The following is a 27,769-nucleotide window of genomic DNA, read 5'->3' as shown; positions in this document are numbered from 1 at the left end:
CTGCCTAATGGTTTTATCACGTCATATACTTCCTTCATTCCTATCCTTTAACAATACTAGATTGGCAAGGAACTCTGGACCAACCACTGCTAAAAATATAGGTAAATTGTAAATAAAGCTAAACGGGGGGAGGGGAATTTTGTGCCTCTGCAGTTCCCTTCACCAGCAAAAAGAGATTTCATTTTTTTTGTATGTTTTGGCTGATTCATAATCCCACTGATACAGTCTATCGAATTCACATTGACACAAGGCTTATTTTCAGGCATCAGCAAGTCACCTTCAGGTTTCAGGTATGGATCTGAACTTAAGGGCGATGGGAGAAATCTGAAGTCAGTGCAGCCACACCATCACTGTTCCTCTTACTGGGGGGAGAAGGCAGAGAACAGAGGCATGGGCTTGTATAACCCCAGGTTGCAATGCAATCAAGGGGGAGGGGATGCCCACCGGCCTCTGACAGAGGGCCTTTAGCTTCATGGCTTACACACACATGAATGTGAGCATCAGTATAATTCTTGGCCAGAAATGATGCCTCCAACCTCAGCCAGTCTTTTGGTGCATCTGTTCCCTTCATCCCAGTGGGATGGAAGAAAGAATGCAAATGGGTAGAGCCAAATCCATATGCAACACATAGAAACCAACTTAATGGAGACTCCCCACGGGTGCTGGATCTAGAAGGGAGGCTGTCCTCACCACGCAATTGCTGCACAACCAGGGTTAATGGGGACCTCCATTTGAGAAAATCCAGGGACAGCAAGAAACAAAATTCTGCCCGTCTAAGATGGACAACACAAATGGCTCTTTGTACAGTGAAATGGCCAGTATATGATTATTTTCTCCTATACCAAATTAAGTAAGTACTCAGTAAGTGCTTGAAAAAAAAAAAAAAACTGATGGAACAAAAAAATATGGATTATCTCTTAGCTGTAATTTAAGGAAGAAGGATCATTGTTGTATGCTAATGAGAGGTGATGGGTGAAGATGCCCATGTCTGGAAGCACTAAATTGCTTTACATTGAGGGGATCCAGAATGGAGCGGAGTGAGGAAGCGGAGGGAGAGGAAGACTGAAAGGCTGGGACGGAAAAGGACTGAGTACAGAGACAATGACAGAGAGTGAGAGAGACAGAGGTGGGCACAGAGACTCAGAGGCTTGTGGATAAAGAGAGGGCTTTGGAAGAGAGAGTGAGGGTTTGGGAAGGAAACGCAAAGTGCTGTGCAAGGTGAACTCTGCAGTCTGCCCTATGAAACTGATGTCTATGAAATTAATTTTCCATCTGTTATTGGACTTTGTGAAAAGGGCCAGACAGAGTTTCACCATATGTGAAGGGGATATTTGGAGTGGTCTGACTTTAAAGACAGTTTATATGGTGTATGCAAAACTCTCTTTGGGGGTCCTTGGAGGGACTTCAAACCACAGCCCTTGTGGCTGTAGACTGGGAGAGATGTACTAGACACATTAAAATGCCTAGAGCAGAGGAAACACGTGGAGGCTTCCAACATGAACCCTAATTCCAAAGTCACCAGAACAAATCACCCAAATTGCTCCCTTGATTTCTGATGGAACTACCTTCTATGCAAGCAGCTCCATGAGGCCGCTCCAAGGATGCGTGGATGGGGAGTGTGAGAAATGCAGGAGGCTGGCTGGCCTTCCGTCAAGTTCACAGGGCTCCTAACACCTGGAGACTTGGGTTCTCTGGGAAATGAAGAGATGCATGGGGGCAAAAGCGGAGGCTGCTGGTGGTGACAGCCAATACCTGGGTCACAGATGAGTAACTTAATGAATGATCAGGTCGTGGGGGCAGACGTATGTGCCAGGCAATGGGTAAAATCCCCACTTCTAGTAATACTACTGCGGTACCAGTGAAGTCACTTAACCTTGTCATGGAGATTAAAGGCAAGTTAGGGCTTTCTTTCAACAGACCCCTTTTGAGGCTCACTTACTAGCTGTTGACCTTGGACAGGCCACTGAGCAAGCAGCTGTAAGCTTTGGTGTCACTTTATAAAAAAATGAGGATAACATGAGCATCTGCCTCAAAGAATTACGGTGAGGAGGACATGAGTTAACTCGTAGCCCACAATATGTTAACGATGATCATGATCATTATTTTGATAAGGCCACTTGATAATCAACGTGTACAATGAGCACCTATTCACTCTTATAAGATGAAGTTCTCATGTTGGTTCTCCAGTCTCTTCTTCACCTCTTTCTTGTACAGTCCTTGTAGTCAGCACCAATTCCTTCTCCTAAACGGTGGGGTAAGTAGATATTTTAAAATACTAAAGTTTATTGGCTTTGCTTTTTAGTCCTCAGCGGTGTCATTGATGCATTTTTACACCAAAAATATAAATTTGTATATAGTGGGTATATACAACATTAGAGGATTATAATAGGCAGTATGGTGGTCTCTGTGTCAACAGTAAGTATGTCTCATTAGAAAATAATTAGGAGGAAGATGGCCTTAGTCCCAGGAACAGACTACCGTCTTCCCTGTGTGATCTGACGATATACAGGAAGCTGTGGACCCAGGCAATAGCTAGCAGAACCTTCAAAATGCTCCACCCCATAAAATGTCCTTTGGCAGTGACTGCCCTTTAAAAACCCCACTGAACACCTCCACGTGCCTTCTTCTCCAGCTCTGGTTCTGTTCCCACCAGTAAACCCAGAACTGTCCTTTACAAATTAACTGTTGGCTGTCTCGGAAATGCCCCTCACCGCCACCTACCCCGCCCCCGCCTTCCCCATGGGTCTCCCATGCCCAAGCTCCCGGGGCTATCTCCATACAAGGGCCTCAGCACCTGGCCAAAACAGTGGGAGGGTGGAGGGCACAACCTCAGTGCTGGCCTCTCGGCATTTGTGGGTTTCAGCCAGACCCTGAGTGTTATTTTAGTGCAACTTCGGCGTTTAATTTGAGGATGTGTGTGGATCAGAAGGAGGGACCAAAACATTATTTTTTTTCCTCTCCGCCAAAATGATCAAATTTGATGTTCTAAAAAACACACAGCCTGGTCCAGAGCTGTGTCCAATTGGGAAGTGAGACATGCCTGAAAATCCCTCCCCTACCAGGGACCATCCTTCCTTAACCACTGGCCACGGCACAGGCCTGTTTACTGTGGACAGCACCTGGGCAGTCTGTGGTTACCACCCGCCCAGGAGCCTGTGCCCTGAGGCTCTCCTTCCCTTCTTGAAAGTGCACGCTGCACCTTCACTGGAAGAACATTCTACAGGGTTGTTTAATTTCTTACAGCCTTGAAAGCGCCATAACCAGGAGCTGCTCAGCCATGGCTGAAGGGGAAATCACAACCTTCACAGCCCTGACCGAGAAGTTTAATCTGCCTCCAGGGAATTACAAGAAGCCCAAACTCCTCTACTGTAGCAACGGGGGCCACTTCCTGAGGATCCTTCCAGACGGCACAGTGGATGGGACACGGGACAGGAGTGACCAGCACAGTAAGCGCCCATCTGACCTTTCTGGTGTCTTCCTTAGTCAAGGACAGAAGAAGGGAGGACAGCTAAAGACGGGCTGTACCCTCTTCCCCAAGGTTCTGTTCAGACATGACACACTCAGAGGCAGGGGGAACAAGCTGTAAAGGGTCTAGGTGTGGAAAAGGGGGAGTTGTGAAGGCTACAGCCTGCCTAAAGGGGTCCTATTTCAAGAGTTTAAGAGGACTCTCTGTTGACCTAACACAACTGCTGTGAGATCAGACTGGTTACCAATGTTCAATTGTTCCAGATTTCTGTAACTAGCGAGAGGTCTGGTCCCCAGGGCCCCGCTCGCTCCATGACAGGAAGGGCCACATGGGGCAGGGTTGGTAAACCCCCCACAAAGACATGGGCTCAATTTCAAGTTAACTGACTCTCCAGGTTATCTTTCCACTGGGCTTGATTTGTGAAATCCTAGTTCATAATCGTAGTCTTACACATCATAAATTGTGCTGCTCTCACTCTGCATATCGTGCAGATGTGTTTGTGGTAACCGGGAGGAGTGAAGTCATTCTCCAGACCTTATAGAAACCAAAGGGCAAGAGCGATTCCAGCCAAATGCTGACTATCTCTTCCGGGCTTTCCTGCCAGACCAGCTCCCAGATGGTGTTGATAAATGGAGGTACGACCTTGGAGAAAAGAATCTCCTTGAGTATCTAATAACAAAAATCTCTTCGTTCTGCTTTAGTACTTCCGGCGGTGGTGTGTATGTTTGATGTTAGGTGTCTGGGTCCTACTGTGATGTGCTCAGGGAATCCCTGAGCACCACCAAGGCATGAGATGTTGGAGAGGAGCCAAAAGTCAGATCTGGTCCCTGCTAAGAGGGTCTGAAGGGTCAAACGTGTCACACACCAAGAGAAGGAATGTGTGGATGAAATCAGGAGACACAGAATAACATGGGTGGAAATTAAGGTTGCTGCAGGATGGCTTTAAAATGGAATGCAGAACACTGGCTTTGATGTGATGGTTTATATATCAGGTAGTCTTTCTTGTTCACGGGATATGCACCAAAGGTTGCAGGCACTAAGCACAAACGGCCACCCCAGTGGCGCTCACTCTCCATTCTCAGATGCACAGGTGGTAGGGACGGAAGCCAGCGCTGACCAAACCAGGCGGCACTGTCCTGTCCTTCCCGCCCACCAAGCAGCCCCTTGAGATGAGGAGCAGGAAGACTGAGGTTGGGGCTGGACGCTGCAGGGTTAGATTTTTTCAGCTTGGTTTTGATGGCTTGTCTTCAGATGGGCCTGCTGAATGCCTTATACCCGATGCAAAACAGGTACCAGAATGAAGCAAAAAAAAAAGACGGCTGAGTAGGTCAAACACATACAGAAGCAATGTTTACTGCAAATAAATGGACTCAGACTGCAGTCTGTTGTGTTGTGTCAGACAAGCTACACAATTCATGTGATCTGCCTCATACAACACAAAGGGAACAAGCTGTAATTTCTCAAAGGTTTTAAACATTTCTAATAAGTCTTAGCTTTCTGAACCAACGGGAATGCTCTCTGGTCCTTAGAGTCCCAGGAGAAGAAACAACCTTGGTGACGCGTTCCACGGCGCTAAGCTGGCTCTTCTGGGAAACCTTAAATTCTGGGGTAACAAGAAGCTACAATTACAATTCCAAGTACTGGAATTTCTGTACAAATGGTAGATGACTTCACTGCTAACATTATAGACTGCACTCTGGGTATGGAACTTCGGGACAACTTCTGCATAGTGCTGCGAATTCAGCTGCCCGACCTCAGATGTCAGGAGCCCTGGAGGGCAGCATACGGTAGCGCAGGAGTTTGTGTGAGGCGGTCTGCACACAAGTGATGCTGGATTAATTACTTTCCAAGTGAACTTGGGCTAGTTACTTAACCGTTTTGGCCTCACTTTTCTCACGTGTAAAATAAGAATGATATTACTTGCCTCACAGGCTCCTTGGGAGGGTTCCATGAGATAACACAGTGAAAGTTCTTGACACAGTCCCCTGACCCAGAGCAACAACTCAGCACGTGTGGCTATTATTGCCACCACTGTCACCACCACCAAGACTTCCATGTATTCAACACGGCACATGGAGATACGGTACAACACTTAAGGACCTTGCCTAGTCTCTTCTCTTCAATAACACTGCCCTCCATGAAGGCCAAGGGTCTAGATTCAGGTTTTGATTCAAGGCCTCTCTGGCAACATTCAGAGTCGTTGCGTTGGCCTATTTACTTAGTCTAGAACTAAGAACAAGGGCCAAGGAGGACAGAAATCAAAGTCGGGTGAGTGAGCAGAAATACATCCCCGTACCTGTCAATGCCAGGAGAACTGGATAATCCACATAGCCCCTGCAGAGTCAGGGGCCCTAGATTTAGAGACAGAAACCTTGACTTCATATTCCTATGCTTCCACTTTCTAACTGGAGCAGCACTAGACAATTACCATTCTCTCCATTTTGCATAAAGCGCTCTGCCAAAGCAGCTTCCCATCCCCCATCCCCAAGACCCTTCCAATCATTCTCTCTTGTCTAGCAATGTAAAAGTCTCCAGCGTTCCCAGCTATCTCATCTTGGGGGAAAACACTGAGGCTCAGTTTCCTCACCTGTGTGTGCCTGACAAAGCTGAAAACTCTTATGAGATCCTGCAGCCCAGAGGACTCCCTTCCTACCATGGATGCGGCCTGTAAATGTGGTTCTGTTGCCCTCTACTGCCCAGTGATGGTACTGCCACAATCCTCCTGAATTTCAAGTTTCTTCAGAAACAGAATCAACCTGGGCAGGCATGGAGTGGATGATCCCTGAGTGGTTGGCACAGCCTGGTGAGGGAATGGTTTCTATTCTTTGATCATTAGTTTGAGCATCACTGGAGACCACGGTGACAAGTAGAGAGCCACACTCCAAGACTTCCTTCAGGAAGAATATTTCTAAAAGCCAATCAAATATTTAGGTAAATCTACATAAATTATGCAAGGTAGAACTGTACGCCTTCCAGCTCTACAAGGCAAAAACACAAAAAATCTACTTTCACAGCTTTTCCTTTTTTTTTTAATTTTACTTTATTTTTTTAAACATCTTTATTGGTGTATAACTGCTTTACAATGGTGTGTTAGTTTCTGCTGTATAACAAAGTGAATCCGCTGTACGTATACATACATCCCCGTATCTCCTCCCTCTTGCGTCTCCCTCCCACCCTCCCTATCCCACCCCTCTAGGTGGTCACAAAGCAAGGAGCTGATCTCCCTGTGCTATGCAGCTGCTTCCCACTAGCTATCTATTTTACATTTGGTAGTGTATATATGTCCATGCCACTCTCTCACTTCGTCCCAGCTTACCCTTCCCCCTCCCCATGTCCTCAAGTCCATTCTCTATGTCTGCATCTTTATTCCTGTCCTGCCCCTAGGTTCTTCAGAACCTTTTTTTTTTTTTTTTTTTAAGATTCCATATATACGTGTTAGCATACAGTATTTGTTTTTCTCTTTCTGACTTACTTCACTCTGTATGACAGACTCTAGGTCCATCCACCTCACTACAAATAACTCAGTTTCATTTCTTTTTATGGCTGAGTGATATTCCATTGTATATATGTGCCACATCTTCTTTATCCATTCATCTGTCAATGGACACTTAGGTTGCTTCCATGTCCTGGCTATTGTAAATAGAGCTGCAATGAACATTGCAGTACATGACTCTTTCTGAACTATGGTTTCCTTAGGGTATATGCCCAGTAGTGGGATTGCTGGGTCATATGGTAGTTCTATTTTTAGTTTTTTAAGGAACCTCCATACTGTTCTCCATAGTGGCTGTATCAATTTACATTCCCACCAACAGTGCAAGAGGGTTCCCTTTTCTCCACACCCTCTCCAGCATTTATTGTTTGTAGATTTTTTGATGATGCCCATTCTGACTGGTGTGAGGTGATACCTCATTGTAGTTTTGATTTGCATTTCTCTAATGATTAGTGATGTTGAGCATCCTTTCATGTGTTTGTTGGCAATCTGTATATCTTCTTTGGAGAAATGTCTATTTTAGGTCTTCTGCCCATTTTTGGATTGGGTTGTTTGTTTTTTTGATATTGAGCTGCATGAGCTGCTTGTGTATTTTGGAGATTAATACTTTGTCAGTTGCTTCATTTGCAAATATTTTCTCCCATTCTGAGGGTTGTCTTTTCGTCTTATGGTTTCCTTTGCTGTGCAAAAGCTTTTAAGTTTCATTAGGTCCCATTTATTTATTTTTGTTATTTCCATTTCTCTAGGAGGTGGGGATCAAAAAGGATCTTGCTGTGATTTATGTCATAGAGTGTTCTGCCTATGTTTTCCTCTAAGAGTTTGGTAGTGTCTGGCCTTACATTTAGGTCTTTAATCCATTTTGAGTTTATTTTTGTGTATGGTGTTAGGGAGCATTCTAATTTCCTTCTTTTAGATGTAACTGTCCAGTTTTCCCAACACCACTTACTGAAGAGGCTGTCTTTTCTCCAGTGTATGCTCTTGCCTTCTTTATCAAAGATAAGGTGACCATATGTGCGTGGGTTTATCTCTGGGCTTTCTATCCTGTTCCATTGATCTATATTTCTGTTTTTGTGCCAGTACCATACTGTCTTGATTACTGTAGCTTTGTATAGTCTGAAGTCCGGGAGCCTGATTCCTTCAGTTCCGTTTTTCTTTCCCAAGATTGCTTTGGCTATTCGGGATCTTTTGTGTTTCCATACAAATTGTGCAATTTTTTGTTCTAGTTCTGTGAAAAATTCCACTGGTAGTTTGTTTGATAGGGAATGCAGTGAATCTGTGGATTGCTTTGGGTAGTATAGTCATTTTCACAATGTTGATTCTTCCAATTCAAGAACATGGTATATCTCTCCATCTGTCTGTATCACCTTTAATTTCTTTCATCAGTGTCTTATAGTTTTCTGCATACAGGTCTTTTGTCTCCTTACGTAGGTTTATTCCTAGGTATTTTACTCTTTTTGTTGCAAAGGCAAATGGGAGTGTTTCCTTAAATTCTCTTTCAGATTTTTCATCATTAGTGTATAAGGATGCTAGAGATTTCTGTGCATTAATTTTGTATCCTGCTACTCTACCAAATTCATTGATTAGCTCTAGCAGTTTTCTGGTAGCATGTTTAGGATTCTCTATGTATAGGATTCTCTATGTATAGTATTATGTCATCTGCAAACAGTGACAGTTTTACTTTTTTTTTTTTTTTTTTGGCTACGTTGGGTCTTCATTGCTGCCTGTGGGCTTTCTCTAGTTGCAGCAAGCGGGGGCTGCTCTTCATTGCGGTGCACAGGCTTCTCATTGTGGTGGCTTCTCTTGTTGTGGAGCGTGGGCTCTAGGCGCGCGGGCTTCAGTAGTTGTGGCACACGGGATCTAGAGCACAGGCTCAGTAGTTGTGGCGCAGGGGCTTAGTTGCTCCACGGCATGTGGGATCTTCCCGGACCAGGGATCGAACCCGTGTCCCCCCGCATTGACAGGCAGATTCTTAACCACTGTACCACCAGGGAAGTCCCAGTTTTACTTCTTCTTTTACAAGTCTGAGGTCTTCTGCCAGCGTTCAGTAGGTGTTCTGTAGGAGTTGTTCCACATGTAGATGCATTTTTGATGTATTTGTGGGGAGGAAGACGATCTCCACATCTTACTCCTCCACCACCTTGAAGGTCTTACCCACAGCTTTTCTTTGTGCCCAGCCAGTTGATCTGCCCTGGGCAAGATAGGGAAGTTTTCAAAAATTTGTCCTCTTCCTACCTCCAAGAGAATCAGTTTCCTAGAACCTAACACAAGGCCTTGCTTGGAGTGGTATAAACTACGATGGATGACTGTGTATGGGCTGCTGTAATGTAGACCTGAGTCAAAGGTCTCCACTGGTGGGAATTTCTGGCCTGCAGACAAGACGTTTTTGAACTTTTTTTTTTTTTTTTTAATTTAGTATATGGCTGTGTTGGGTCTTCATTTCTGTGCGAGGGCTTTCTCTAGTTGCGGCAAGTGGGGGCCACTCTTCATCGCAGTGCGCAGGCCTCTCACTATCGCGGCCTCTCTTGTTGCGGAGCACAGGCTCCAGACGCGCAGGCTCAGTAGTTGTGGCTCTCGGGCCTAGTTGCTCCACGGCATGTGGGATCTTCCCAGACCAGGGCTCGAACCGGTGTCCCCTGCATTGGCAGGCAGACTCTCAACCACTGCGCCACCAGGGAAGCCCGAGAAGATGTTTTTGGTTCACCCCTTTACAATGGCTCAAATCACTGCTGTAGGAAATGAGCAATGCAGACTGTGGATGTTTGTTACTTTGCCATACCAGGAAGGCCAGGCAGGATGACAGAGGAGAGCTGCAGACTGCGAGAAGGGGCATTGGGGGCAGGGTGTGAGAAGCTGCATGCTGACTCCTAGGGCTCGACCTGGGGAGGCTAGTAAATGGTCATGTCACCAGGAGAGGGAGGCTCCTGGAGGAGGAACAGGGGCAGGGAAACAGGACCTGTTCCATCTCAGACACAGGGCGTTTGAGGAGTGCCTCGTGGACCAGGCAGCCCTCCTTGGGGTTATCACTTCACATTTACTTGTGCGATTATTTAATGGTTCTCTCCCTCACTGGGCTCCCTGAGGACGGGCACTTTGTCTCCTACAGCTCAACACTGCAATTTGTGTGTCTAGCACATTGCCTGGCAGCTGGGAATCATGCTCAAGAAATATTAATTTGATGAGTTAATGAACTGTGTTGGTGGCAGGTAAATTCAAATTCAACAATATATTCCACAAATATCTATCGAGCACCTGATACATGCCAAGCACTGCACTAGACTCTTTCATTTCCTCTTAGCCACAATCCTGTGAGGTTATTAATTATCATTCATAACTAATTGCCCTGTGAACTAACCCTGTGAACACAGGGCCTGGCACCAGCCAGTAACTGGGAAACCTGGCACCGACCCACAGCTGCATCTTCCAGGACTCTCTCCATGGCCCACTACCACCCCCGACACCAACACCACAGCCATGCATCCCGCACACTGATCAAATAAACCTGCTGAATTCACACAGTCCACTGTGTGGGTCAGATGGGTGTAGGTGCGGGGCCCATCACTGCTGCTTACTGGTTTCCTGTAACCTCGGGGAAGTTACTTTTCCTCCACGTGCCTCAGCTTCCTCATTCTAAAAACAAGGATGGCAACAGTACCCACCCTCATAGAAAAGTAGCAATTTTAAGTGTGGTAGTTTGTGAAAGTGTGTAACACCCTGCCAGGCACATGATAAGTGCTTGGAACATGGAATTTATCATCATCATCATCATCCTGAGGCTTGCTCGGCCCTCCTTATCTAACCATATGATCTTGGGAGTCTGTTGAGTTAGGCAAATGCTACACTAGCTCCCTCCATCTCAGCGTCTCCGGGACTGTCCAGGCTTGGAGCTCTCAAGGCCTGGCATGTAGGTACCTCATGCCCAGGCGCCAGCCCCACAAGCCCTGCCCTGTCTGACCCCTCCGCACGGCAAGCTGTCTTGGGCAAAGCAAGGAGGAGCTCCATGCCTGATTCTGCTCTTCCTGCTGGAGTTCCCTCTCTGCCTAAGGGGGCCGTGACTTATTCCTGGACGGGATTCATAACCGGAACAGTAACTGAAGGATAGGAAAATGCTCACGAGCACCCCAAACCTGCAGCCCCTCCTGCGGCGCGCACCCCCTCGCCTCGCCAGGCACGTAGGAGGGCTGCACGGGGAGCAGGATTACCGGCACCGCTCACCACACAAATGGAAATGTTCCTGAGCAAAGTGTGTGCCAATCAAATATTTATAAATCAAACCACATCCTAAAGGCAGTAGAGGAGTTCACTGGTCCCAAGAACCCTACTCTGCAGCCCTTTAGAAAGGGTAGGCTCCTTCCCTTCAGTGAATCCCTCCTGCCCCTAGTTCTGGGGGCAGTCCGGACTCCCATTCTGCTACCACTCGGCACCTAATGGTGAAGGCACTGTGCTCCCCATCAGCTTGGGCCAAAAGTTAAAACAGCTTTTCAGAGGACCACGGTGGGCAGAGCCGGGCCAGGCTGCCAGGCATCAGAAAGAGGGGCTAGTCTTCAGGCAGGAACGCTCTCCCTCGCGGGATGCCATGCCAAAGGCCTCCCTCCCTCTCCTCCCCACCCGTCCCTTATCTGCTTATACAGAAGGGGTTTTTCCAGGTAAACTTTTTTTTAACTATCACACAGTCCATGGACTATATCAAAATTTCCCAGGCACCTTTTTCAGACCCTAAAGGAGAAGCAGACACCTTCACACATTCTAAGAAAAGTCTTTTTCGTGTGCGTGTGTGTGTATACATATATGTGCGTGTGTGCCTATTCCAAACCACTGGAACTTTTTTTTTCCACAAACTCCATTTTATTTCTACTCCGTCTTTCTCTAATGTTTTACGGCGCCCGGCTTGTGGCTACATTTTAATTATAAATGCCACTGACATAAAACAACCTCACGGAGTTCTGAATGAGGCTGACCTCATTTTGGGTAAACACGGCAAAGGACGGGAAGTCTCCAACCCAGAATAAACCAGGCACGTAATCTCTCTTGGCTTCTCTTTGGAGAGCAGAGGTGGAAAGCAGGCCTCTTCTAAAGGCCACGGAGGAACACGCTGCAGAAGCAGAACCTCCGTCCGCAGGCGTTCATCCCGCTGAACGCACCCCGCTGTAATCTTATCTGTAAAAATTCCTAGGGCAGGACAGGAAGATACTAGGATGGTGCCCAAGGCTCATGTCTCTTGCCACTGGCAGCCTCCTAACTCCTGTTCCTTCTTTCTGTCCTTGGAAAGTAAGGGATCATGTGTCTTACTGTGAATAAACTACTATTAATAGCTAATGGAAGGGTTTGAGGAGCAGAAGAGAAAGCCAGAGATACCGGCTTATAATTCCTCAGGAAAAAAGGAAGAACATCTAGTCGGGGACCAGCATATCCACTCAAAGCCCTGGATTCCTCCTTACATAGGTTCCCCTGAGTAAAGGCGCATGAAGGCGTCCAAAGGATGAGGGTCCAAAGGATGAAGCAGGAGCAGGGTCTGCAGAGGTGATTTGGTACATTTCAGTTATCTGACATTTACTTTTGTTAAATCAGCTATTCCCAAACCAGCACAGCCTAGTGCATTCCTAGAAACGGAGCAGGACTGGATTCCACTGGGGACACTATGGTTACAAATCCACCAGGCAAACGCCTCCAGCCTTCCTGCAGTGCTTTATAAGTTTGAATTTCTCTAAGAAACTTGTATCTATCACTAAAATACCTTTTTAAAAATTGCTTTCCATTTCTTCTGCTCAGTCAAAAGTCGCTGTCCGCATTTCAGAACTAGGGGACACTGAGTCCCCTGAGAGCTAAATGATTTGTCTCGTTTTTCAAGAAGTACTCGCTCCTTCATCCTTGGGATGCTACAGAGCCACTGACCTTCCCGCTCATAGAGAGCAAGTCCTAAATTCCCCGTATGGGAGGGAAGAGGTGCTCCCCCTCTGTGCGCTGGGTGCTAACCTGGTGGAAGGTGCTGGAAGAAGAAAATGAACAGAGCAGGTGTGGCTTTAGTGGCCCTTCACCAGCTTTCCTGGTTCCCTGTCTGCCCTTAAGAAGACGCACCTTTTGCAGATACCTATGTTCAGGTCTACATGGTACCTGAGGCCAAGCCTGCACTGGGTCATAGAGCACCGCAGGGGTCTGCAGCAGCAAGAAACTGAGTGTCTGCCCACCAACCAAGAACCAGGCTTTACACATCAACTACCCCCCACCCCCTCCACCCCCCAAAAGTACGAAAACAGCAGCAGCCCCACCATCCAAAGTGAACCACTGTTATCACCTGGCTGTTCTTACCTCAGAATTGTGTTTTTAAAGAAATGAAGAGTTAGGATGAAGGGAAAGTTCCTTCCACTCCCCTCCCCAGCCTCAATCCTTCTCGTCCTCTCCAGAGCAGCCACTGCTATGCATTTGGTCTGAATCGAGTGCACATTTTTATCTTTTACTCCCTATCTATTCATGAGCTATGCGCATTGTTCTATGTTTTTTACAAAAATTTCATTGAGGATTTACCATAAATATTCTTTTGCAATTTGCTTTCTTTCACTGCACATTATTTTCTGCTTTTCTTTGAAAGGGAAAACAGAGAGAGAGAAAAATAGAGAGTTTTTGTTGTAGTTGCACTTTAGTTTGCTTTTAGCTCAAAAACAAGTGGGGTTTTTGCTACTGTGCTGCTTGATCACTCTGGGTCGTCTGTATCCCTAATTGGGTGTCAGCCCCTGAAGGCAGGGACCTTGCCGGCACTGAGCACAGCGCCCAGCACACGATGGCCGGTGCATGAAAACGTGGTGACTGGGTGGCTTTCCCTGAGCCCCCTGCTTGCTCCAGGAGGCAGGAGCTGCTGCTTCCGCCCAGGCTGCTGGCCAGGCCCTCCCTCTCTTTCTGAGCCCCCCTCTCTCACTCGCTCTGCTTCCCACCCCCCAGCAGCAGCCGCGGGAGGATGTAGGTTTGGAAAACTGGAATGAAGTCACACTAGGGAGTTGGACACCTAGTCAGTTACACGAGCAACGCGCTGGGTGTTACTCCTTCCTGCCAGCTCTGCTTGCAGAAGGATATATGCTTAAGAAACCCAGCCAGAAAGAAATCCAGTGAAAATGAGCTATGAAACTTGGACATCCTGGAGAAATAACATTTACAGAGGAAACTCTTGAGACGAACTCTCACCAGTGCCACAGCCCTGGTGTTGGGGCTCAGGGCCGAGGACTGAGTCGTGTGCCAGGCAGCTCTGCTTCATGTTTACCTCCGTGGGGCGTTTACACAGCCAAGACGGGACTCCTCAGACAGCAAAGTCAACTCTACTTAGCCCCACAGAGAGACAAACGGGCACTATTTAAGGCATAGGACAGAAATGCTTTAAAAAAAAACTCTTCCTTGGTGATAATGGTGTGTCAGTGTAGGTTCATCAGTTATAACAACTGTATCGCTCTGGTGGGGGATGATGATAATGGGGAGGCTATGCCCATGCGGGGGAGAGGGCATATGGTAAATTTCTACACCTGCCCCTTATTTTTGCTGTGAACCCAAAACTGCTCTACAAAATAACGTCCGTTTAAGAAGATTTTCCTGGATTACCCAAAAGGACTTGCCCTTTGGGACTGCTGTTGCACCTATAACGCGTCTGACTAAATACCTACTTATATGGATGGTAGGTGGAAAGAAAGTCCCAGGCAACTAACATCACTCAATTCTACGGCTATGAAACGGGATCCTGGATGGTCATCTGCCATCTGGTACATGTCTGATCTTGAACACAAGGGGGACCAAGGAGGGAAGTGAATATGGCTTGATTTGGACCAATCTCCCTGATAACTGGAGCTCAAGGTATTGTACGAAAGAGAGGAAAAAGTAGGATACCTGAAATAGGTGAGTCTGGGTTCTGGTCGTGGTTTTGCCTCTGATTATAAATGTAATGTTTGGTAAAACATGCTCTTACCAAACTTCAGTTTCCTTACCTGTAGGACAGAGCCAGTGCCACCTTCCTCCAGGGATGCTGTGAAGAGTGATAAAGTCACCTAAACACAGTAAAAATGACAATAATCGTACTGGACAATTCCAGGCATCAGATCAATAAACCCCACAATTCCATGAAGCAGATACTATCATTATAGATAAGGAAATAGAGGTAAATACCATGCCCAATCATCACACAGCTAATACATAGCCAAGCCAAAATCTGAATTCATGCAGTTTGCTTCTGTAGTCCAAACTCTTTTGTTTACTCTTTATACCAAGATAGAAACTAGCATGATGCCTGGCACATTGTAGGTAATCAGTAAACGATTATTCCCCTCCTTTGGTCTCTCTTAAATATACAGGATTATGATGAGAAATTGATACAAAATATGTTGAAAGTTCTCTGAAAACCATAAAGTCCAATGAAAATACAGAGCATTAAAAAAAAAATTTATTGAGATAAATTCACATACCTTACAATTCACCCATTTAAAGTATGCAGTGGTTTCTTTATATTCAGAGATTTGCGCAACCATCTCTATAATCAACTTTCATCACCGCAAAAAGAAACCCTACACCTCTTAACCATAGTTTCCCCTTCTCTCTCCAGGCCCCTCCTCAGCCCCTGGCTACCACTAACCTACTTCTTGTCTCTATGGGTTTGCCTATTCTGGACATTTCTTTTAAATGGAATCATACAATATGTAGTCCTTTGTGAGTGGCTTCTTCACTTAGCATGTTTTCAAGGTTCAGCCATGTTGCAGCATGCATCGGTACTTTGTTCCTTTTTATGGCCAAATAATACTCTATTGTATACAGCATTGTTATTAAATGTATTTACATGATTCCTAGACTGTTAGAGCTGAAAAAACTCTAGAGACTGAATCCAAACCACTCCCATTTTACTAACAAGGAGACTGCAGCCTGAAGGTTAAACAGCCTAGCCAAGGTCACCCTGCTGGTCAGTGGCAGAGCTCAGCCTTGACCCTTACAACTCTCAACTTGTCCCCATCTTACTTCACTCCACAAAGCATTATCGGAAACACAATTCAAAACGCGTAGCTTACTGATGATGGGCCAACAGAATCATCTCTGCAACGATTAGCCTAACATCATTCATTCAGCAAATGCATACTGTCTGTACCCGGAGCACAGGGGACTATGGGAGGCGCTGGAGACTGAAGGAGGAACAGGATAGCTAAGATTCCTGCCCTTTCTCCCAAGTGTGCATTCCCCTGGGGAGGTAGAAATTAATGAGTAAAGCCCTAAACGATAAAAATAAGTGCACATCGTACAAAATGCCGTGAAGGAAACAAACAGGGACCGAGAAAGACAATGATGCAGGGACTAGGGTGGCAGGGGTCCCGGCTGAAAGGACTTGTCGTGCAGAGTGTGGAGGGGCACTTGGGTGGGGAAGGCCTCTCTGAGGAGGGAGTTTTAGGCTGAGGCCAGAAGGAAAAGGACCATCTTTGTGATTATTAGAGGAGAGGAGATACCAGACAGAGGGCAGAGCGTGTGCAAGAGCCTTAGGCAGGAGAGAGCTCAGTGTGTGGAAGGAGTGGAGGGGGTGGAGCAATGACTCAGGGAGCACGTGGAGTGACCCGAGGCTGGAGAGGGGAGGCCTCTGGTCTGTGCTCTCATGACTACCTCTCAGAGCTAAGCGGAGTTAGGAAGACCGGTGGGAAAGGAGACTGTGGCTTCCGCTTTCCTTCCTGTGGATTAAACAAACGCCACTTGCCAGAGGAGGCCTTGAGTTTCTGTGCCTAAAACTTCCAAGGACAAGAGAACTGCATCTTCAATAAGGGTGATGTAGCTATGTATCACCCTTAGGATGAATCAGAAGATAAGGAAAACAGAGGGAAATGAGAAAATACAGACATATTAATAAGGAAGTGGTGAAATGATTATGGTACAGCCACATAATGGAACACACTTCAACTGGCAAAAAGAAGGTAACTCCTTCACTACTGAAGTGGAAAGATTTCCAGTCAGTTGTTAAGCGAAAAACGCAAGGTATAGAACTGTATGGTATCTCACCATGTGCGTAGAAAAAAAAAAAAAAAAAAAAAGGCAGGAGGGATAACATCTCTCTAGAAGGATCTACTCAAAATACGTCTCAGAGGAGTTTACTCGTTTGTCTCTGTCTCCCCAGGAGAACGTGCCCCAGAGGAAGGGCAAGGATCCTGTCTGTCCTGTACCCCCATCAGTTGGGAGTGGCAGGCTGGAAGGAGTGGGAGAAGACATTCACCATCTCCTCTTCTATGTTTCCAAGTCTGAAACATGGGAATATATTTCTGATTCTAAGAAATTAAATGAAAACAAGGAAAAGCAATAAGGGGTCTAGAAGTGCCAACCGAAGCCCTGTATTCCTTCTAGCGCCCCTTGCGCCTCAAACTTTGACAAAGTCAACCCTTAGAGAGGTCAGCTGACTCCAAGAGAACTACTGGGTGCTCACTGGTCCCCAGTCTAGACTTCACTCCTTATCGTAACAATGGCTACGACCAAAGAAATTTTCCAGAAGAATCCAGAATTAATTTCAATTCCCAAATGGGAACCGTCAAAGCATCTCTCTCCAGAGTCACTCCGGGGAGGATGAACAAATGAATAATTATCAAGTGGGACTCCAGTGAGGTATCCAGCAGTGAGCAAGGCACCATGGGAGTATCAGTCAGTATAAATGGAAAGAGGGCAACTCAGGGTATCTCAGTCCTCGCCCTCAACTTCAGTGTTTCTCAACCTCGGCACTATTGACTTTTTGAGCTGAATAATTCCTTGATGTGAAGGGCTTGCCTGGGCGCTGTAGGATGTTTATTTAGCACCATCCCTGGCTTCTACTCACTAGATGCCAGTAGCACCATCCCACCCCAGCTGGGAAAACCAAAAAAGTGTCCAGGGCTTCCCTGGTGGCGCAGTGGTTGAGAATCTGCCTGCCAATGCAGGGGACACAGGTTCGAGCCCTGGTCTGGGAAGATCCCACATGCCGCAGAGCAACTAGGCCCGTGAGCCACAATTACTGAGCCTGCGCGTCTGGAGCCTGTGCTCCGCAACAAGAGAGGCCGTGATAGTGAGAGGCCTGCGCACCGCGATGAAGAGTGGTCCCCACTTGCCACAACTAGAGAAAGCCCTCGCACAGAAACGAAGACCCAACACAGCCATAAATAAAAATAATAATAAATAAATAAATAAATAAAAATTTTTAAAAAAAGTGTCCAGACATGGCTAGGCTAACTGTCCCCTCTAGAACAAAATCATCCCCAGGTAAGAAGCACCATTCCCATCCCAGGTGGCTGCTTCATTCTCCCTTTCAAACGCCAGGGTTTCCCCTCTGCCTGTATCCCAGTGGGGTTGCCACAGAGGTTGGGGGTTGACTGAACTTCATTGTGGGTGAGTTCCCTGAGTTTCTTATGTGCCAAGCAATCTAACTTCCTGGGAACCTCTTCTACCTAGGAAAATAACACTATCAGATTTTGAAAAATAACGATCTGTCCACGAGAAGCTCCCATACCAGGAAGGCCCGGGCCATCAAAAGGTACCCCTGCCAAAGCAGGTTGATAACTGAAGCTGAACACCCTCAGGCTGGCCGGCTGCCGACTCTATGATACCCCCAAGATCACTGGGATGATGGAGCCCGGGAAGTGAATGCCGTTTCCTCCTGTGACCATGCCCTGTAAAGTGCACGTGGGGTCACGTTGTAACGAACAAGGCAGATGGGTGGGTGAGCCCGCCATCATCTCTCCTTCCCTCGAGAACATGATTCCCAACGGACAGCTTTCTTTGGAGGGCAAAGAAAAAGGAACTGTATTTCTATGTTTTGATTAATTTGAGGCTTATCCTTGAGGGTTCTGTGAGATGAATGAGCACAATTTTCCGTGGCTAACTGTCTTGGCCGCCAGGCCCTATCGGCAAAAGCTTAGTGTTTATTTACTTTTGCTCGTGTTATTTTTATTTCAGTTCAGCTGCAGCTCAGTGCGGAAAGCGTGGGGGAGGTGTATATAAAGAGTACGGAGACTGGCCAGTACTTGGCCATGGACACCGACGGGCTTTTGTACGGCTCAGTAAGTATGAGGCTGACATGCTTCCAGACTCGGCCAAGGTTTGAGGTTTCCAGAAATCTTGTTACATGGAGTGATGCAAACTATAAAGCATCAATTAGTCTCTGTTTATTATTTTTTCCAGCAGGATTCCCACCCTCCACCCTGCCTTATTTTAGGCACAAACATAAAAGCGTTTCTTGCGGGATTCTCTCAAAATACTCCAACGTATTATCACATAGACAAAGAGAAAAAACATTGATTGAAGTTTTAGTAACTCATCCAGTCACTCGCTCCAGAATACCCAATCCCACTTCATTATTCATTCCAAAAATGTTTCTTGAGCATCTACCATGGGCTATATAGGTGTGTCTCTTAAGGCTTTTTACAAAAATTGCAGAGCCCAGACTCTAGCAGTTGATATTTCATGCATAAAACTTTGAAAATAGCCCTTTTATTCTGGAAGGGTCACCTAAAAGGATAAAAAGTTTGATAACTTAATTCAACAAACATTGAGCAAACGCCTCCTGTTGTCCAAGTACAGTTGGGTACTAAGCGGGTGCAAAGATGAATAAGCCACATCCTTGCCCTGGAGAAGCAAAGTCCAAGAGTTTATTCAGTAGCTAAAATCCTGCTCCATTTCTCTCCTAGTTAATGCTTTATATATGTTTGACTCGGTACATATTGATCTTTGTGAGAAAAGAAGAGAATAGGGGCAATCTGATTTTGTCCCTATTGGTATCTCTGATAAACGATTTGAATGGAAAGAGAGCTGAAGCCAATGGCTGCAGGTTTTGAAATTATTTCTGGATTTCAATGGTCCTTTCTCTGTAGCCTAACAACTGAACATTAAGGCTTCACCAAACCCCCTTCTTCCCTTTTATGAAGATGCCTACCAAAAGGCAGCCAGTAGGTGGGATTTTAGTTTGGGGCTCCCTTTAACTTACATCAAATTGCCAAGTGGCAATGGACACAGGAAACCCTCTCTTGAAGCTGTAATCTCAGCCAGGGTTTGGGATGTGAACACAAGTTTATTTTTTTTCATGCTGCCCACTAGGGCTCAGGAGATGAGACCATCAGAGGAACAGGTAGTTCCTGTAGGCTGTTTGCTGAAATATGGATTGATTTGGACAACTTGAAAGGGTTTGGAGCTAGGCAGTGACTGGTACATAGAGAGTAGACTTTTTTTTTCAGGCGGGCCTTCCAATCAGCAGTAAAATCAACAGGCCAATCAATCATTCAGTCTCAGACTCATAAATGAATCTCATGCCTCTGCCACTTTGGCACGTTACTCACCTACTCTGAACCTTGTGTGAAACGAGGACAGTAATGGATAGTAATTACCGCATACTAACATACTTAAGAAGAGTCAGAGAGACAACGCACAGAACCCGTCCACTGGTGTAGCAATGGCAGCTAGAAGGCAGTCGGTTTACAAATCCCTTACCCTCATTATTTCTTGCATTATATGTTACAATTTTATTGCTTTTCCTCCTTTAAATAAATTCTGATGTTTATTATAACCTTCTCTTACTTGTAAAAAAATTTGATAAAGACTCCCCTAAATCCAGACACGTCTAGGCTCCAGACACCCCCTTCTCCCACCATAGTCCTGGACATCACTGATTCACCTGAAATATTCATAGGGTGATCTTAATATATTATGCCTAAGAATTTTTATATTCCCCCATTGATAAAGATAAGTTCTAAAATATCTCAGGGCTCTGCCTCATGCTCTTAACCAGTTTGAGGTATTCATCCATCCTGATACAAATTCGTGTGTGTGGAAAGGACATATTTATTTAAAAAAAATAAGTTTGAAAGGCTCTAAAACATTAATATATTTATCTTTGGGAGTGGTAAATGGCTGATTTTATAATACATGAATGCCTTTCTGTATTTTCCAAATTTTTTACAATTGGTATCTGTCACCTATGTAATTGGGAAAAAGCATGCTAAATATAAAAAAGAAATTAATTAAAACAATAGGCATGAATCAACTGTTAATCCCCAGGCCTGTGGCATTGCACGAAGTGCACAGTAAACACTGACAAATCCTGGATGAGGCACAGATAGAGCATATCCAATTTGGCCTGCTGACTCAGCCTGTGACTCAGCCATTCTGTGTGTCAACTGCTCTAGTGTAATAGACACATCAGGTGGGGGACGTGGCCGCCCCGAGCTTCGTCACAGAACACAGGCCTGACGCCCACTGAGCGGTGTCATGGGGTGACTCCTCCCTGCAGGAGAGTGGGCAACCCACCCAGGTCCAAAACTGCCTACCTCCTCCCACCCTTGACAACGTGCATCGAACAATAATGTCTGGATGAGTTCCTCTAGAGGCAACGGAGTCACCTAATTAAATGTTACATCTATGTCCCATCTTGTTCCAAAATGATCTGAAGTGTCTCACCCAGTTGTCACTGCACTAGACTACAGATGAAAAAGGGGCAGAATACTTCCTGTTACGTAGTTCCTTCCTAATCAAACGTAACTTTTTTGAATACTTTACATGAACTCAAGAATCAGATTACATTCATCACCTAGCTGGTGTGCACCTATTATTTGCAAAATTCTTTGTCTTGGGGGGAGACACAAGGCTGACAAGATTCCATCTCTTCCCTCAGTAGGACTGACAGTCTAACAGACAAACATGCCACAAATAGAGAATAAACAATAGGACTGGAAACCACCAGAAAGGGACTCACCAACCACTATGGGTGAAGAGGTAATATAGAGATCACATGACTTGGAATTGGAGCAAAGTCCATACACAGCATATGTATTTTAATACTCCTGTTTTATACCCAAATATAATAAATGTATTCTAGAATCTTGACAAACAGAAAGGGAAAAGAACTGGGATTCCTCCCACTCTAACAGATGAATTTTAGTAAAGAAGTAACTGTTGGTAGATATTTTCAATGTAATTGCACTATTTAATATGTTTTAACTATCTATCCAACTTAATAAATTTACAGTTGCATTGGATCCCACTGTATGGATGTACCGCTATCCACTTAACCAATCACCTTTCCATGGGTATTTACGTTGTTTCCAATATGTCACCATTATAGCCAATACTTCAAAGAACATCCTTGAAAATACCACTATCTCATAAGGGTCAGTTCCTAGAAGTGAAATCCCTGAGTCAAGGGTAATGCATATTTTAAATTTTGATATATATTGTCAAAGTCCCCTCACAAAGTTTCCACCAACTTATCTCACCAACAGTGTCTGACAGTGACTATTTCCCACGCTCTCCCCAATACTAAGACTTGTAAATCTTTTTGCTCTTTGCAGATATTATAGCCAACATATGTTAAATCATTTTTGAATTTGCATCTTCTTGCTAGTGAGATTAAATATGTTTTCATAGGTTTATACTATGTTTACATAGTATGCCATTTTGATAATACCCTAAGTTTCTATCGATATGGCCCTATCTATGTCTCTCTGTGTGCTCATACATAAAGAGGTACAGAAGGATGTTCATCAACTCTTAACAGGTGCCTATATCTGGGTGGGTGCGCTTTGGGGTGATTTTTTCTTTTTTCTTTCTTTTTTTAAAGTAAAGTTGTGATTTTTTATTTTTTACAAGTACCATTCTTTTGATAAGTAGCCAAAAAAAAAAAAAAGCTATTCTCACTGAAAAGAAAATCCTTTAAGTTCCAGGACATGTTTTATGCTTAGGACACATTTTATGCAAGCATTTATGTTCATACAACAACACTAAAGTAAAACCCTGATACTGTTGGTGAAAATCACCAGGGTGTAAAGTATAATTGGTAGGTTTTCATTTATTCTTCAAGACCAAACTTAAGAATGCCCCACTGCATCACAGTCGGGTTCTACCCATTTTGGACGCTTCTCATGGTCAAACCTAGGTACCAGGCCTCCGCAGAGACAAAAGACCCAGCTCTGCCCTTAAGGTACTTAAAGTCATTCAGGATTTCCCAAGTGGGAGACTCTAGGGTCCTGAGCAGAGCAGATGTGAGGGGAGCTTACATAATAGCAGATGTACCTTGAAGGCTCATTATGTACTGGGTCCTGTTCCAAGTTGTCATTTCTATCCTCAGAGATAGGTTCCGTTATTTTCCCAATGTCACTGAAGAAGAAACCGAAGCACAGAGAGCCTCACTAATTTGCCCAAGGTCACACAGCCAGTAAACAGAGGAACCCGATCTAAAACCACTCACTAATTATTCTACTCTTTCCTGGTTTTATTTTTTTTAGCAGACACCCAATGAGGAATGTTTGTTCCTGGAAAGGTTGGAGGAGAACCATTACAACACCTACGCATCCAAGAAGCATGCAGAAAAGAATTGGTTCGTTGGTCTCAAGAAGAACGGAAGCTGCAAACGCGGTCCTCGGACTCACTACGGCCAGAAAGCAATCTTGTTTCTCCCCCTGCCAGTCTCCTCTGATTAAAGAAATCTGTTCTGGGTACTGATCACTCCAGAGGAGCCCGAAGGGGTCCTCACCCAGTTGACCCCAAATTGTACCCTTGACCATTGGCTGCGCTAACCCCTGGCCCACAGAGCCTAAACTTGTAACGTGCTTCTAAACGCCCAGTTCACTTTTTTTTGTAAAGCCCTTCACCCTGGCACAGTTTGGAACCGAGGGACCAAATGGCTTTTAGGGGCCAACTCGCTGGCCAGTCTGGGTCTGGTTTGGAAGTCCAGTTGCCTCTGGGCATCTGCTGCAGGCTGAGCCTCTTAATGCACGGGTGGAGCCAAATGAAGTGCGAGCAGAGGACTGCCAAGTGGGTTGTAACTGCATGCAATTCCCTCTACAGAGTATAAACCCTGCCCGCAAGTCCCCTGAGTATCTGGCACGACTCCCTTTCATCCTTTCAATCCCCCACAATTATTAGCAGAGAAGCTATGGCTACGTTAGAGGAAGGCAGCTTTCCTTGAGTGGAAACAGGGATGAATACATCCCCTCTCAGGAACAGAAGGGATTCAAATGGCAAGGGGAGACTGACTGGATTCTAGTGGGCAGCTTAGAAGGATGGGATCTCAGTGCGCAATGAAGGAAGGCTGAGAGGCTCAGGCACAGGAGAGCAGAATGAAGGCACAGCCTTGGGAGTCGTTACAACGCCTTGACTTCCCCAAGGTTATTGGGCAGCAGCAAGCCCCTGGATGATGTCAGGAGGCGAAAAGAACTAGGTTCTTGATAAAAGCCAGGACGCTGGGTACTGGGACATTCATTTGGGTCTGGGGAGTGGGTGTGGGAGTGATGAGAAAGGGAAACGTGGGCTGAGGGGACATTATCCTCCAAAGAGGATGATTCTAGAAGTGAGAAGGAAAGAGAAAGGGACGCCATGACCTGTGCTTGGCCACCAGAAAGCGGAGGCTTTGGGGTCCTGGGGCAGTGCTTACAAATCATATGGGCATCTTGTTTGACTGCAGGTTCTGGTTCAGCGGGTCTGCGGTAGAGTTTTCCCATTTCTTACAAGCTCCCAGGTGCTGTAGACGCTGCTGCCTCTCCCCAGCCCCCGTACTCTAAGTAGCAAAGTCCCTAAAAGCGTTATTCAAATGAAGGGGGCTCAAACCCCGACCCTCCCTGGCCACACCCTTAAAAACGCATGTCCCACAGATCTTCCCACACTCAGCCAGCGTCAGCAGTTATGCCTGAGTTAAGGAGTCGGGGTTTAAGGCACTTTGGCCCAATGCCTGTAAAATGCCCATTTAGAAGATATACAAAAGCATACTTCAAAAATGTTAAACCCTCACAAACAGCTTTTCCCAAGACGCCATTTGTGTGACGGTTACTTATATAAATACGCTTCCTGCTTAAAGTAAACTTGACCCAAGTGGCTAGCAAATTAGAAACACCATTCATCTCTGACATGATACTGTTGCCATGTAAAGGCCTTTAATAAGCCATTTAAATTTACTGTGAGACTATACCTTTTAGGCACATTTAAAAATATATAGCTCAAAGGCAGTTAAACTGATTAGCATTCAGCCACTGAGAATGATAATAATAGGATATGATATATAAGCTCCTCAATTATCTACTACTTAGACTACATTTACCTTAGAAAATGAGATTTTTCTTTGTTTTCCACTGTGCTGTTATAAATTTTCCTTTGCAAATGGGGATTCTTAAGCAATGATATAATTGTGCTTTAAAAAACTGATGAGAACGCTAGCTCATGTTTCATAATGAATTGCAGTAATTATTAATTGAAAGGTAATTCCTTAGTAGCTGAACTATTTTGAAGGGAAGAAAAATGACAATTTGTGAAAGTTCAGTGTGATACTACAACTGAGGAACTGAAACAAGTTAACGCTACAGTTATATCATTCTGCATTTGTACAGCAAAACGTTTCATAACTTTTTTTTGTTTCTGTAACTTGGATGAGACAATTTGACTTTATTTTAGTAAATCTTTGCAGGCAAGTTGGGAATAGTGCAGTGTGGCTTGACATCTCTTGACTAGGAAGATTTGGCCAGAAAAAGGTACCCACAGAGGAAATCCAAGATATTTATAATGGTCCATAATTTTTAGTGTATGAATCAAATTCAAGTATAACATTGGCCAAAAAAAATGAAAGCTGTGGCTAACAGATGAGATGGAAGTCTGTGGTTGCAGAGACCCCAGGCATTGAGAGGAAATACTACTGTGACCTTGACAACCTCAGCCCAGTCGCTATTCGTGTATCTGTTCAATGAATATGTAAGTGCCAACGGTGTGCCAGGCGTTTTACTGGGTCCTGGGGCTCCTGGGAACCTTGTCTGTCTGGTTTGCTGCTGTATTCTCTCCCAGGGCATTATATTTATGACGCAAGATGCTGAGGATTCATTTCTTTCAGTCAAGTAAAAACAGAGACTTTGTAGGTTCCTGCTGAATAAACAACAAGTCCCAGAAACCAAGGTTTTGGAAGAATTAGCAACCCCCAGTGTAAGATAAACCTCTATGGAAGTGTCAGAGGACATGGCAAGGTAAACCTAACATTTCAACTGCAGAACCGTGTCAGTTCAGGGGGACCACTTTCAAATCAGGAAGAAAAGGCTGTCCGATCTCGTAAGAAGAGAGTCAGTGGCAGCTGCCTGCTCCGTTTTGAACATGTTCTCGTTCCTCAAACATGGAGCATTCCTGTTGCTCTCCCTCTCCCTTGAGAAAGTCCTGGAGGCATCTGCCCATCAGATGCCTCTCGTGTGGATTCATTTGCAGTTGCAGGCCCACTGTTACGAATTGCCTGACATTCTGTACAAAGCATCAGGAACGTATATGCTTTTGGATTGTTTTCAATGTGGTGGTGGAGGTGGTGGAGATCTGTTTCCTTGGAAGGGGTGATCATTAAAGCCTCCTACGGCCAACAGTGTGGACTTATACAAAAAACTGACTGGAACATCACATGTCACTGAAGATCAGGGTCCTTGCTTTGTGTTGGAGACAGAGCCCAGGCCCTCAGCCTTGTAGAACATACTGCTCAAATCTACCAAGTTCCTGGGCTACAAAGCAGACCTCTGAAGAGGAAGATGCCTGTCATTTTACATCACTCTCTCTTTTTTTTACACCTTAAAAATATTAATAAATGTTCCACTTATAGGGGATAATGTCTCTCTGACTTATTGAGCATCATTATGTCTCATCTTCCTATTGAAGGACTTAGCCAGCATCCCTGAGGTGTGGCTGCTTGGTTTTCTACACTTAGCTTGTTACCAGATAGGAAATTTTGAAGGCTGATAGGAAGAACAGTTTTCATTCTGTTAAGAAACCTAAGGCAATCATGGTGCTTTTCTAGGGATCCATTAGGGAAATATATTCAGGAAGCTTGCCCCCTGAAGAGCTAAGGGCCATAACTAACTCAGCTGACACTATTTCTTCATCTGTAGCCTATGAAATTATGCTACTATTGTAAAGCTGACCAGCTTGCGCTTCGGCAAAGACACAGTGACCTGAAAAGAATTTTAAGGACTTATTTACAATTTTAAGTCAATGGCAAGAGGTGCATCTCTTGCATCTCCAGAACCTTGATGTGGGGCTAGAGGTTTGCCCATCAGATTTTCTGAAATTATTATCACATTAAAAAACATCTCCTCAAATAAACTCCCGAATCTTATGACTTCTTATTCTTAGGAGGAAGTACACTATTGCCTAGACATTGGGGCAGAATCAGATCACACACATGCACACTCGCACACATGCAAACATATGCACACACTTACATATGCATGCATGCACGCTCACATATGCACATGCATCTATAAAAAACAGTTGGGCGGTGTTTGCTCACTCAACGAATTACATGTCACCATCAATCCCTCCTTTTCTTTTTAAAGTTGCCTAAGGCAGTATTTTTTTACTTTTTGGAGCTTGAGCGACCGTAAGAACTACATTTTTTCTATCCCATTTTCTAACCTAGCACATATATTACCTTCAACATACACACAACTGAAACCAAAAAATGTCACAAAATTATATATATGAAATGCTCTGAGATTTTTCTATTACACTCCCCTAAAAGAGGCTGGTCAAAGATCAATTAAATGGGGTCATGACATTCAGAATCACAACCACAGTTTGAAAAACACTGGCTTAATGCAACCATTCTTCTTCCCAAAGATGACCAGACCCTACCAGGATCCTGTATTATGACTTTAGTGTTTTCAAAGGCACGGTCTGTTCTTGAATAAACAATACAAGGGGACATCCTGTTACCCACGAACCATCTGTTCTGAGGGCATCGTGAATTCTTTTAGCTGGTTTGCTACTAATGCAACATGAATGCAATGATGCAGACCCCACGGGCAGCCACTGCTGCCTCCAATGCTCTGCTCTCAGAGCCCCGGAGACTTTGACCCTCT

General features: G+C 45.1%; 1 protein-coding gene and 1 long non-coding RNA gene across 3 annotated transcripts in view; one reads left to right on the top strand and one right to left on the bottom strand.

The window, feature by feature from the left end:
- Nucleotides 1-14,948, bottom strand: part of LOC137759634 (uncharacterized) — a 142,006-nt gene extending 127,058 nt beyond the window's left edge. The window contains exon 1 of the long non-coding RNA XR_011073117.1: nucleotides 14,915-14,948. This is a non-coding gene — a long non-coding RNA (uncharacterized lncRNA). The remainder of the gene's footprint in view (nucleotides 1-14,914) is intronic.
- The window catches only part of FGF1 (fibroblast growth factor 1), a 102,964-nt gene extending 76,458 nt beyond the window's left edge, over nucleotides 1-26,506 (top strand). For both annotated transcript variants that reach the window (XM_068536089.1, XM_068536088.1), the window contains 3 exons: nucleotides 3,244-3,446; nucleotides 18,867-18,970; nucleotides 23,183-26,506. In XM_068536089.1, the coding sequence (XP_068392190.1) occupies nucleotides 3,278-3,446; nucleotides 18,867-18,970; nucleotides 23,183-23,377 (468 nt within the window). In that variant the 5' untranslated portion in view covers nucleotides 3,244-3,277 and the 3' untranslated portion in view covers nucleotides 23,378-26,506. The remainder of the gene's footprint in view (nucleotides 1-3,243; nucleotides 3,447-18,866; nucleotides 18,971-23,182) is intronic.
- The last annotated feature ends 1,263 nt before the right edge of the window (nucleotides 26,507-27,769 follow it).

The sequence above is a fragment of the Eschrichtius robustus genome, chromosome 2 (assembly GCF_028021215.1).
Source record: "Eschrichtius robustus isolate mEscRob2 chromosome 2, mEscRob2.pri, whole genome shotgun sequence".
Taxonomy (NCBI): Eukaryota; Metazoa; Chordata; class Mammalia; order Artiodactyla; family Eschrichtiidae; genus Eschrichtius; species Eschrichtius robustus.
This window is presented reverse-complemented; position numbering and strand designations above follow the sequence as displayed.